At 34.6% G+C, this 12,361-nt stretch overlaps 1 protein-coding gene across 3 annotated transcripts in view; it reads right to left on the reverse strand.

Moving 5' to 3' along the window:
* The window catches only part of DOK5 (docking protein 5), a 161,406-nt gene that overhangs the window by 75,925 nt on the left and 73,120 nt on the right, over nucleotides 1-12,361 (reverse strand). Inside the window, exon 1 of one of the 3 annotated variants that reach the window (XM_043985499.1) lies at nucleotides 5,370-5,442. The exons of the other annotated variants lie outside the window; for them this stretch is intronic. Within the exon in view, the coding sequence (XP_043841434.1) occupies nucleotides 5,370-5,429 (60 nt within the window). The 5' untranslated portion in view covers nucleotides 5,430-5,442. Of the gene's footprint in view, nucleotides 1-5,369; nucleotides 5,443-12,361 lie in introns of those variants that run through there. 3 annotated transcript variants of the gene reach the window in all.

Raw genomic sequence — 12,361 nt, forward strand, 5'->3', positions numbered from 1 at the left:
CATTTCTCAGTGTTTAACAAATGTTCCTATATGATATCCAATTAGGAATTCCCCCAAATTTCTGCTAAATTATTTTTTGTGTTTAAAGCCATACATGAGATGGCTTATTCATAATAAATGATAGCATTCATTAAAATAAACGTTTAACAGCCAATAATTAACAAAGTGGCCATACTTAAAAAGTTTAATTTGCTACCGATATAGTTTTGCATTAACAACTTGGAAAACAATTACAAATTATACAATTCAATTTTCCAAATGGATTATTTTGTAACTAGACAGAGAGACTGTTTAAATTACTCTTGGTGTTTCAAGGGAAGATTAATACAATCGGATTAAAATGCAGATTCCCTTGAGGACTTGGTATATTCCTGTCAGATTTATGAAATTAGTTGGTATTGTGTTTGAATATTAATTCTGCTTCTGGTACACTACAAAGTCAAAAGCCATTTAAAGAAACAAGGATTTGATTCCTAATTTTTTCCTCTTTTTTCGCTAATGGTAATTTACAGATGATGATTTATTTATGTTTACCAAATGAAAACAAGACTGCCACCTAAAAGGCAATTTTCTGCCTTGCTTTTGTAGTCTGTAGCCTAATTATTTTTTCCCCTTATGGGATTGAATGAATTAAGTGAGCAATTCACTTTGCCTATGCAAATGACAATGCTCTGTAGAAGCTCCAAATTACTTCGTTCTAAAAAAAATAGTCATCATCCTCAAAATGCATACCATAAACTGCTTCAAATTCTGAAATGTGTTTAGAAAAAAGGAGCAAGGTAATAAATTATGGAAGAGATTCATTTACTGGTCAACAGTTTCTCATTTCATAGCCATTAATAAAGCTACTAATTGATATTCATTTTACATCGTGAAATTTTTTTTTTATGTTTGTTTTTTGTTTTTTTTTTAAGTGAGGCAATTGGGGTTAAGTGACTTGCCCAGGGTCACACAGCTAGTAAGTGTTAAGTGTCTGAGGCTGGATTTAAACTCAGGTACTCCTGACTCCAGGGCAGGTGCTCTATCCACTGCGCCACCTAGCTGCCCCCATAGTGAAATGTCTTAAAGAAATCTTCATACAACTAGGTAATGGAGTGGATAGTGGTGGACATGGAGTCAAGAAGGCCTGAGTTTGTATCCCACCTCAGACATTTCCTAGCTCTGTGTGATAATGGAAAAGTCACTTAATCTTTTTCAGCCTTGGTTTCCTCATCTGTATGATGGAGAAAATAAAAACACCTAGTTCACAGGATTATTGTGTGGAATGAAATAAATAATATATTTTAAAGTGTTTTTCGATTCTTAATGATATTATAATTAGAATAAATGTTATCATTGATTATAAATATTATTATGCCATGAAACTTAAAATCTGTTAAGCAAAGGCACTAAAGTCATACATGCATTAAATGTTTCCAAATATTTCTGCATACTTTAGTTTAAAATTAAACAAAAAATTAGGGGGACAGGATCATGATTTCATCAACATAAGATAGTCAGTATGGAAGTTCCCTAGCATTCAAGCAGATCAACAACCAATCTGCAACTTATGGTCTCAGAGAATTGGGTATGGAGCTGTGTTGTTTAAAATCTAAATTTGTGTGGTTGCCTTAAATTATAAGCTTTAGCACCCATCTTTGGGCATTAAGCATTTATTAAAGCATACAGGTATTCACTTGGAGTTAGAAAGTTAAGAAAAGGCCTATCTAGCCTAGAGTTCCAGCCTGGTTGGGTTTTTCCTCAAGTCCTCCACCATGAGCCTGCTTCAATCACAAAGCCTCCTCAAACTGAGTGTGGAAGCTTTTTATAGGTCCAGAGCATAGGAGGTCCTTACAAACTGGTTCAAGCTAATTGGTTAGCATCATCCAAATCCATTGGTTCACTGGATTTGAAGGTGGTCTCCAGTTAAGTTCAAAGACTTTAGCTTCTGAGAACAATACCTTCTTAGGGGCTAGCCAGGTGTGTCTATAATCTAGTTAACTTGAAGTAGGCTAATCAGCAGTCAATCACTCTCACTTAATTCAATCAGTTTAGATTAATCTCCAGGTGGGCCTTTGAGTATCTGCTAAATCTCATTATTTTATCACAGAGCTAAATTAAATAGCTTACATATAGTCACATAGCCAGTATGTATGAGAGGCTGCACTTGAACCCAAGTCTTTTTCCACAGTCCAAAACTACATCTCCATCAACTACATCATGCCCCCTCTCAATTTGTTGTATTTTTGTTTTTGTTTTCTTTTGTTTTTACCTTTTCTTTTTGTTTGTCTATATAGAACTGGAGCAGAGAGTGTTAAATTCAATGAGATAAGGATTAGAAAGAAGAGAATTTGAAGAAAATTTATCAGACATGGCCTATTAATAGTTATTATCTGCACCCAGATTGTAAAAGTTGCATCAGAAATTCACTGATAAAATAAATGAAGAAGATCAATGCCCTTTTCAAACATATCTCTACAATAACAAAGCAACAGATAGATGGAAATGAGTCAGTCAGGCAAAAAAATGGATCCTTAAGTTATATCATGTCAAATTCAATTATAATGATTTTTACAGATTTTATAATTTATTTTATAGACAAGAAAATTGAGGACCTGTTAACTTGGTATGTTAAGTCAGCTTAAGTCATACCACTAACAGATCCAAGATTCTAACTTGAGACTAAATTCTAGTTGAATTGCACCACCTGCCTCTTGTCACTAAATGGGATGAGGGTGGGACCAGTATGCTATTATAGAATTCAAAACAGAATCTAAATTTGCACCCAGACCATAAATGTCTCTGTACCAAAATAGGCAACTGCAACTCTCAAGTTCAAGCTAAATAAGCATTTAAGGAATCCATCAGTCAAGTGGAAAATTAAAAAAAAAAAAGATTTAGACTAGCATCCTAAACCATCTACCAGAATAAATTCCAAAAGGATAAACTATCTAAATATAAAATGTCATAGTGTTAAGAGGAAAATGGAAAGTTATATTGCTTTCACAAATAACAGAGAGAGGCAACTTTATAGCCACACACAAGTTAGAAGAGATTATAAAGGGCAAAACAGACAATGTCAATTATCTAAAATTAACAGGCTTTTATAAAAATAAAAGCTATTTAGTAGCAAGAATCAGAAAAACAGATATAGATAGATGATGGGATAATATTTCCATTAAATATCTGATAAAAATCTGATATTCAGAAGCTAGAATGTGTTGACATGAATTTATGACCAAACAAGAAATAGAATTACATGAAGTAAAATAGATAATTTTGATTATACGAAATTAAAAAGATTTTGCACAAGCAAAACTAATTCATCCATAATTATAAAACAGGAAATCGGGAGGGGTGCAATTTTCAACAATTTCTCTAAGATCTCATTTCTCAAGCATATAGGGAACTGAGCCAAATTTATTTTTTTTAAATGAATGATTCTCCAGTTGATAAATGGTCAAAAACTATTCATACTCCACTTTGATCTAGCAAAATACCACTACTAGGTTTGTATCCCAAAGAGATAAAAAAATGGTAAATGGATCTATTTGCACAAAAATATTTATAGTAATTCTTTTGGTGGTAGCAAAGAATTGGAAGTTAAGGGGATGGATACCCATCAATTGGGGAATGGTATATGGTTGTGATGGAATACTATTGGGCTATAATAAATGACATGCAGAACAATTTCAAAAATACTGGAAAACTTATATGAACTGATGCAAATTGAAGTGAGCCAGAATACTGTGCACAGTAACAGCAATTTTTTAACAGATGATCAAATATGAAAGACTTAGATACTCTAATCAAGACAATGATCCAAGACAATTCCAAGGGACCCATAATGAAAAATGCTACCTGTCTCCAAAGAGAGAACAGATTAACTCTGAATGCATATTGAAGCATATTTTTAAAATTTTCTTTATATTTATTGTTCTGTTTGCTTTGTGTCTTATTTTGAAAAATGGATAATATGGAAATATGCTTTGCATGATCTCATATGTATAATTGAAATCAAGTTGCTTGTTCTCTCAGGAAAGTGGTGGGGGAAGGAGAGAATTTGGAATTTGAAAACTTTTTAAATGTTTGTTAAAAATGTTTATATGTAATTGAGAAATATTAAATGAAATAAAAGAAAAAATGAAGAAAATAACTCTGGACAATATAAAATACTTGGGAGTACCCCTGCCAAGACAAATAGGGGAACTATATGAATACAATTACAAAACACTTTTCACACAAATCAAAACAGATCTAAGAAAAAAAACAAAACATTATGAGGCTAGGCCTGCCTCTCCTGAAAGAATAAAGTCAAAGGCTTTTACTGCATGGCAGCTACAACTGAGGGTCAGGTGGGCCCCAGGTACTCTGTGGATCTAAAGCCTTTTTATCTAATCTCTGAGAGGAATATCAAAGTAGGCTTATAGGTACTATCTCCTTCAAATATTTCTGTTCTATGGGGTACAATGTTCAAGGTTTCAGGGAGAAAAAGCTGCTTCCTTATTCACTCTTAAGAAGTGGGTAGCCCTTAGCTTAACCTTGTCAATCAAACATCTTACAACAAAATGCTGGAAATATAAAAGGCCATTAAAAATAGCAAGTAAACTCATTTATCCAGACAAAGCATAAAACAAAAATTGAAAAAAGTGATACAGATTAGAATATACCAGAAAATATGCATAAGTAAATGAGTTATCTAACTGAAAGTAAAATAATATGATAGATCAAACCAGGCAAGAGGGCCAGATATCATTTAACAAAGTCTTTTCTAGCTGTACTTTAGAGAGAAAAGCTAGAATAAGGCACATATTAAGAACTCTACATCTTCTACATGTCTGTTTCTGTATTTTCCATTGGTCCCTCCCAAAGTACACTTCTAGAAGCATATCTATAGTTCCCCAAAAAGGCTCTGGAATTCCTTAGTGAATTACATTTGGTACAAAGAATTACAGTGAATTAGTGAATTACATTAGGGACACAGATTTACAGTAGCATTTTCTCTGCCAACTCAGAGTCGCAACTCCCTCTGAAAATTCAGTGACAAAAAAATAGCTCAGAAATGGTTGGCAGCCTGGGTTATATATACAGGTGGGTGTGAGAGCCAAATTGGATATACGGAGCATTAATCTCCCCCTTTAACGTTCCCATATATATATATATATATATATATATATATATATATATATATATATATATATATATATATATCACAGACCAATAAGAAAAAGGAGTCACTGAGCTTTAATCTGTGAGGAATCAGTTTTTTTATTTATTGCTTGGGAATTAATTAGACAACAAGAGCTGAAACCAATTAGGGAAATAAGGAAGGAGAAATACAAATGAATAATCTTAGATCTAAACTTAGTCTATTCCTTTATAAAACTCACCAAATCCCAAACTGCCCGCCAGATGGCGAATCCCTGAAAAGACCAAACACCAAACCACATGCATTCCTTTCAACCTCACTCAGTCGCTGCTAAATTCACTGCCAGAGAGAACTTCCGTTTCTCCCCTCACTTTTAAGTCGGCGTCCCGGAAGTTCCTTGCGTTCTCCTCCCCAAAAGGGAGGTCCTTCAAAAGCCACTTCGGAAGCATGCGCAATCTCTCAAATGAATCAGCTAAAACTTCCGATATATATCTTTACCACAAATAATTTTTACCACATGGGGAAGATGAAGCTGAGAAATATTAGTGACTTATCCAGGCTCACACAGCTAATTAGTATCTGAAGCAGCATTTGGAGTCTTCCTGACTCCAAGGCTGGGATTCTATCCACTTTGCCACCTAACTGGGACATAAATATCATGAGATTTTATTATATCATGTGAAATAACAAAAGATAATTTATAAAAATGATTATAGCAATGTAAATAAAGACAAGATTCAAAGGCAACAAATGTTTGGTCAATCACAATGGAGGGTGCTGGTACCCTTTTTATCAAGACAAAGCAATTATCCTTACCTTCTATTAACATCAGTAAATTACAAAATTGGGTGGTAGAAGGGGTAGAAGGGAATGAAAGAATGTATAACTCAAATATTTTTAAAAATCAATGTTAAAAATAAAATTATTTTTAAAAGAAAACTCAAAATTACAGGTTACTCAAAGAGCAATGAATATAGTCATTGTGAGGATAAGAACACAGCAGCATGTGCTAAGGATGACATGCTTTAAAGTTTGTAAAGTGCTTTACAAATACTTCATTTTATCCTTAAAACAACCCTAGGAGGGGCAGCAAGGTTGGTGCAATGGATAAAGCACCAGCCCTGGATTCAGGAGGACCTGAGTTCAAATCTGGCCTCAGACATTTGACACTTACTAGCTCTGTGACCCTGGGCAAGTCACTTAACCCTCATTTCCCTAAAAAAAAAAACAAAACAACCCTAGGAGATAGGTACCATTATCATCTTGTTTTTGCTGATGGGAAAACTGAGACAGTGAGAGGTTAAGTGACTTTCTTAAGATCACACTGATTATTAGAATCTGAGGATGAATTTGAACTCACATCTTCCTGGCTCCCAGACCAGCACTCTAATGTGATACCTCATGATATGAAAGATAGCCTTGAAGACATATAGGACAGAAAAAGGAGATGTGACAGTTTTGTAGCAAAAATGAGGGACAACAGATGACTCCTATAACACTTTCCTCGAGGAAGCCATCCAGCTAGTTGCATGGTTCTTTCAATAGAGGCTTTACAAAAAATTAGACAAGAATCAAGCAGGCAGAAGAAGCATAGAGGGGCTGAAATCTTTCCTGTATAGATAATAACACAAATCCCCAGAAGAATGTAATTGCCAAAACCAAGACCAATAGTGCTCTGTAACTTTAATTTCCACAGTTTCACAGTAAGTAAGCATCATTCAAACTGAGGTGTTATCTCTATGACACGAAATAACTACCTGACTCAAGGTCCTTCACAATTCAGTTGGGTATGAGTGTTGGAGGTGGGGATCTTGGATGAAAATCACTTATACTACCTACATGCATTGAATACTTTTGCTTGACTTAATTGAGTGATCAGTATGGTCAAAATGGTCATTCCATTCGCCCTATATGGTTTCAACTTGGGTGGCAAAATGTCTCAATACTAAATGGCTGTAAACTGAAGTATAATAAAAATAATGATAAGCTCTTACATTTCTATAGATTTTTTTAAACCAAGTCTAATGTGCTTTCTATTATATACACCATTTATTTTAATCCCTCACACATCCCTCCACTAGGCCAAAAAAAAATCAACTCTGCTTTAAAATAAGCTTCCAAGGTGAGAGAAAATGATAAAAATTTTGAGATAGATGAATTATGCAGCAGTGGATATTTTAACAAGAAACCTCAAAACTTTGTTATGAAGAATAAGATAATTACCCTTTTCTCTTTGGCCACAAAGGGAAGAACTAGGGATAATCTGTGGAAATTACAAAAAGGCAGATTCGGACCAAAAGTAAAGAGAACAACTTAATAATTAGAAGCACCCAAAATGGCACTTAATGGTATAACTGGATTTCCTCTCAGTAGAAGCTTTAAGCAAAACTATATTGCCAATTTGTCAAGACTCATAGAGAGGATGCTCTTTCAGGTAAGTGTTTAATTAGACATTCTCGAGGACCTAGAAGTCCTGCCCAACTAATTCCTTTATTTGGTATTTAAAGCTTTTCACAACCTTGCCCTTTCTAGCTTTCATGTCTTTTAACACATTACAAAGTCTGTTTCCCAAGATGATTAGGGGAAAAGGAAAAGAACTTATATGTTCTAAAATGTTTATAGCAGTTCTCTTTGTGGTGGCAAAGAACTGGAAATTGAGGGAATGTCCATCAATTAGGGAATGACTGAACAAGTTGTCATATATAATTGTTTGACTGATTTTTTTTGAGGGGCAATTGGGTTTAAGTGACTTGCCAAGGGTCACACAGCTAGTAAGTGTCAAGTGTCTGAGGCCAGATTTGAACTGAGGTCCTCCTGAATCCAGAGCCAGTGCTTTATCCACCGTGCCATCTAGCTGCCCCTGTGCAATCTAGCTGACCCTGTCATATATAATTGTGATGGAATATTACTGTCCTATGAGAAATGATGAGCTTGATGACCTTAGAAAAACATGGATCGATTTGCATAAAATAATGAAGAACAAAATAAGAAACAAGAAAATGTTGTATATAGTAACAGGAATATTATTTTAAGAACAACATTGAGCAACTAAATAATTTTAACTGTTATAAATACCCAGATTAACTAAAAAGAACCTCTGAAGGAAGATGTTGTCTGCATCCAGAGAAAGACTTGATGAATAGAAATATGTATAGAATGATTTTACATACACACAGACATATATCTGTATCTAATGGTAGTGATCTCTGGGGTGGGAGGGGAAAAAAGGGAAAAAGTTATATGATTAACTTTATTGTATATTTAAAAGGAATAGCAAATTGTATATAATAGATTCACAGTTTCATGTGCAATCATCTTTTTTATTTCTATTCTACCATGTTATGGAAATGCTTGTTTTATTTCTTAAATTCAGAATAAAATATATATATTTAAAAGAACCCAAAGTTAAACCAAAAAGGTTCACAATGAAACAAATGGCAGAAAAAGAAAAAAGCATATTACTGCTCTCCACACATCCCATGGTCCATCTATACTGGCCTCCTTACTTCTCCTCACACCAGAAGCTCCATTTCCCATCTCTTTGACCCCATGATTGGACAGCTTGTTCTACTCACTTCCTGCTCATATAGTCCCTGGATTCCTTTAAGTTAACCTCAAAATGCATCTATCTACTCTTTGTATGAAATGAACAAAATAAAATTAGAGACTAGGCATTTTATACAATAAGTTGTATACCTAATAAAAATGATAGTTCTCCCAAACACACTATAGTGTGGAGTCTTCTCATAAAATGGATGCATACTCATATTTTTATCCTTCATTTTGACTGTGTCTAGAAGTATTTTGGAGGCATGACACAGATTGGTAATTCAGATGTGACAGATTCTGATCCAGGATGCTCTTCATGCAAGTTGCTTCCTTTTAACCCAATTTTTTAGTTGCTTAACAGGGATATTGAAGTTAGCATGACATCAGATTAAACTTGACAGAGCATGTTCAGGAGATCAACCAAAGCATTTATGGACCACCTGCTCTGTGCTAATGGAAAATTCTTCTGTAAAGCCAACCTCATACTGAGCTTTGATAAAAAATGTCTGGACTAGGGGGAAGGATGGAATTGGGGGGGGGGGTAGGAGGAAGGGGGAATAGAGTCTCTGGAATATATCATACATCATCAAATATCATTATAGGATCACAGACTAAGTGCTGGATGGGAGCTTAAAAGCCATATAGTGTGATCCCTTCATTTTACAAATGAGGAAACTGAGACATAGAGAGATTATGTGACTTACTCAAGGTCACACAGGTAGGAAGCGAGAGCAGAGTCAAGATTTAGACCCAGGTTTTCTGACTCCAAATCTGGAATTCTCTTTGTGTACTCTCTTCATATCCCAAGTTTTAAACTTTCTCTTTGAAGGAATATATATATATATATATATGTTGCAATAACTAACATCAGAAGAATGAGATAAAACCCAATAGATACCTGTGCTCTTCTCAGTGACCTCTTAGTCTTTCATAGGTTGGACACTGATGATAATAATTCCAAATAGGTCATTACCTAGAGCCAGAAAAGTGTTGAGATAACTGGATCCCTAGTTTTCAGAGACTTAGTTGGACAATGGAGTCACCAAGATACATCAAACTACGACATTTTTGTTGTTGTTGTTGTTTTGATTCTTTTAGAGGCAGCCAGGTAGAGGTAAAGTTCTGGGCCTAGACTCGGTAAGATCTGGGTTCAGATTTAGCTTCAGATATATACTAGCAGTGTGACCCTGGGCAACACACTTAGCCTTCATCTGCCTCAGTTTTCTTAACTGTAGAATGCAGATATTAATAGCATTTATCACCCAAGGTTGTTATAAGGATGAAATAAGATCATATTTTTAAAACTCTTACCATCATGTCTGACACATAACATGCACTTAAGAAATACTTATTCCTTTCCTTCCTTTTACTTTTTCAAGCAATTTTCATATCTATTAACTCATTAGAATTTTGCAACAAACCTTTAGGTAGGCAGAAGAAGGATTATTATTCCTATTAGATGAGGAAATTGATATCCAAATTCTCATTTGACAGATAAGGATGTGTTTGGGAGAACACATCATTATATCTCTTTTGTATTCAAACAGGAAACAAATCCCAATAACTGCCTCAGCAGTTTGGTTTGATTCCAATAGAAATAGTTAGCTTTGATTTTAATGTGATTTGATTTTCAGTCATCAGTAATTTTAAGAATAAAATTGAAAACCTAAGTAATCAAAATTATGAAATCTAGAGCCACCCATGCTTATAATACCACACAAATCACTTTACTTCATTTTAAAACGGGCAAGTTGGAGTAGATGACTTCTTAAAGTTCTTTGGAATTCTAGGGAAGGAAGGAAGGAAGGAAGGAAGGAAGGAAGGAAGGAAGGAAGGAAGGAAGGAAGGAAGGAAGGAAGGAAGGAAGGAAGGAAGGAAGAAAAGGATCATTTGTTAAGTTCTTACTAAGTACTGGATACCTTGCTAGGCACTGGGGATACAAATACAAGCAATATGAAAGTCAGTTCCTACCTTTAAGAAGATTACATTCTAATAGAAGACAATGCACAAAAAAGAATTGAAAAGCTGGAGTCTGGGAGTTGGGGAGTAGGCATGAAGATATTCAGCTTGGGGCCTGATTTCCAAGTCCAGAAGTTCAGGGCAAAGTCTGCAAGGGAATGAGGCTGGCCTGTCTCTCTTTTGGTCTCTCCATAAAATGGAAGCCCCAGTAGGAACTTATTGATAGGAAAAGGGATAAGGCCTTGTACAACCATTATTGTTCTATTATCTTCTGATGTTTTATTGTTCTCTGTGAAAGGATCCCATTCCCTCACAATAAATTCTCAAAAAGAGAACAGAGAAGTTAGTTTTAATGGGAAAATTGGAAATAGGGGTTTGTTGGAGCTGGTTGTTAAATGTTTTGTGTGAGTATTCACACTTCAGAAATTGGCAAATTCTACAAATCACACTTTGATTTATTGTTTTCTTAATTGTGTAAAATTAAGAAAGTGAAGGAGAAAATGTTAATCATGCAGAATAAGCAAAAAATGTGTCATGATATCCTTTTTGTTAAATTATTATCAGTACACCACTGGTTGGAAACTATGATTAACATCACTTTCACCTGTATATTATAGTAACCACACATCTAATACACTTCAATACCTAGATATGTGATCTTGATCGAGTCAACTCCCCTCTCCAGGCCTCAGTTTCCTGTTCTAAATCCCATAAATCCTAGATATAATTGACCTTTTCTTACTATTTCAAGATTTGCAAACTCCTTTACATAGATTAGCTCATGTGCTACTCAAAACAATGTTGTGTGAGTAAATAATAATAGGTATTTTACAGATGAGAACACATCCTCAGTAACTGGCTTTAAAACACATAGTTTGTGGCAGCTAGATAGTGCAGTGGATAAAGCAATGGCCCTGGATTCAGGAGGACCTGAGTCCAAATCCAAACTCTGACACTTGACAATCACTAGCTGTGTGACCTTGGGCAAGTAACTTAACCCCCATTGCCCTGCAAAAAAACCCAAAAATAACAAAAAAATAACAAAAAAAACCACATAACTAGAAAATGTCAAATAAGGGATTTGAAGACAGGTATCTCCTAACTCAAAGTCTAGTAATCTTTCCACTGAATATGCCATAACCTTATGAGTCATTTCTATAAGAGGGGCACACCACTGACAAGATGGCTTAAGAAAATTAAAATGAATTATTACATTTATATAATAGTCACAAGTGCATGACTATTTTCCTTATGCAATAAAGCATCTTAAAATATATTTCTTAGAGAGGAATGACAAGTTTTGTGACTTTTAATTTTATCCTTTTCTAATTTAATCCTTTAAAACTGTGATAGAAGTTGTGGGCATTTAGTTCCAGTGATTTCTAAAAAGTGAATACTGTATCTATTATGGACAAAACTCTGTCCTTATCAGTGTTCCATATTTGCTGCAAAAGGGCAATTTATCCATCCATCCATCCATCTATCTATCTATCTATCTATCTATCTATCTATCTATCTATCTATCTATCTATCTATCATCTACTTATTCTACACACACACAAACAAACACACATACACACTTTACCATCTCTAACTCAAATAGCCTAATTTATTACTTCTCATTTCCTTTGGAAATGGACTCATATAAATTAGAATAAACCCTGAAATATTGCTGTGGTGTGCTGCAAATAACCTCTGTATTTTGTGAACAAGCTTTATAAATTA

The sequence above is a fragment of the Dromiciops gliroides genome, chromosome 2, assembly GCF_019393635.1.
Source record: "Dromiciops gliroides isolate mDroGli1 chromosome 2, mDroGli1.pri, whole genome shotgun sequence".
Taxonomy (NCBI): domain Eukaryota; kingdom Metazoa; phylum Chordata; class Mammalia; order Microbiotheria; family Microbiotheriidae; genus Dromiciops; species Dromiciops gliroides.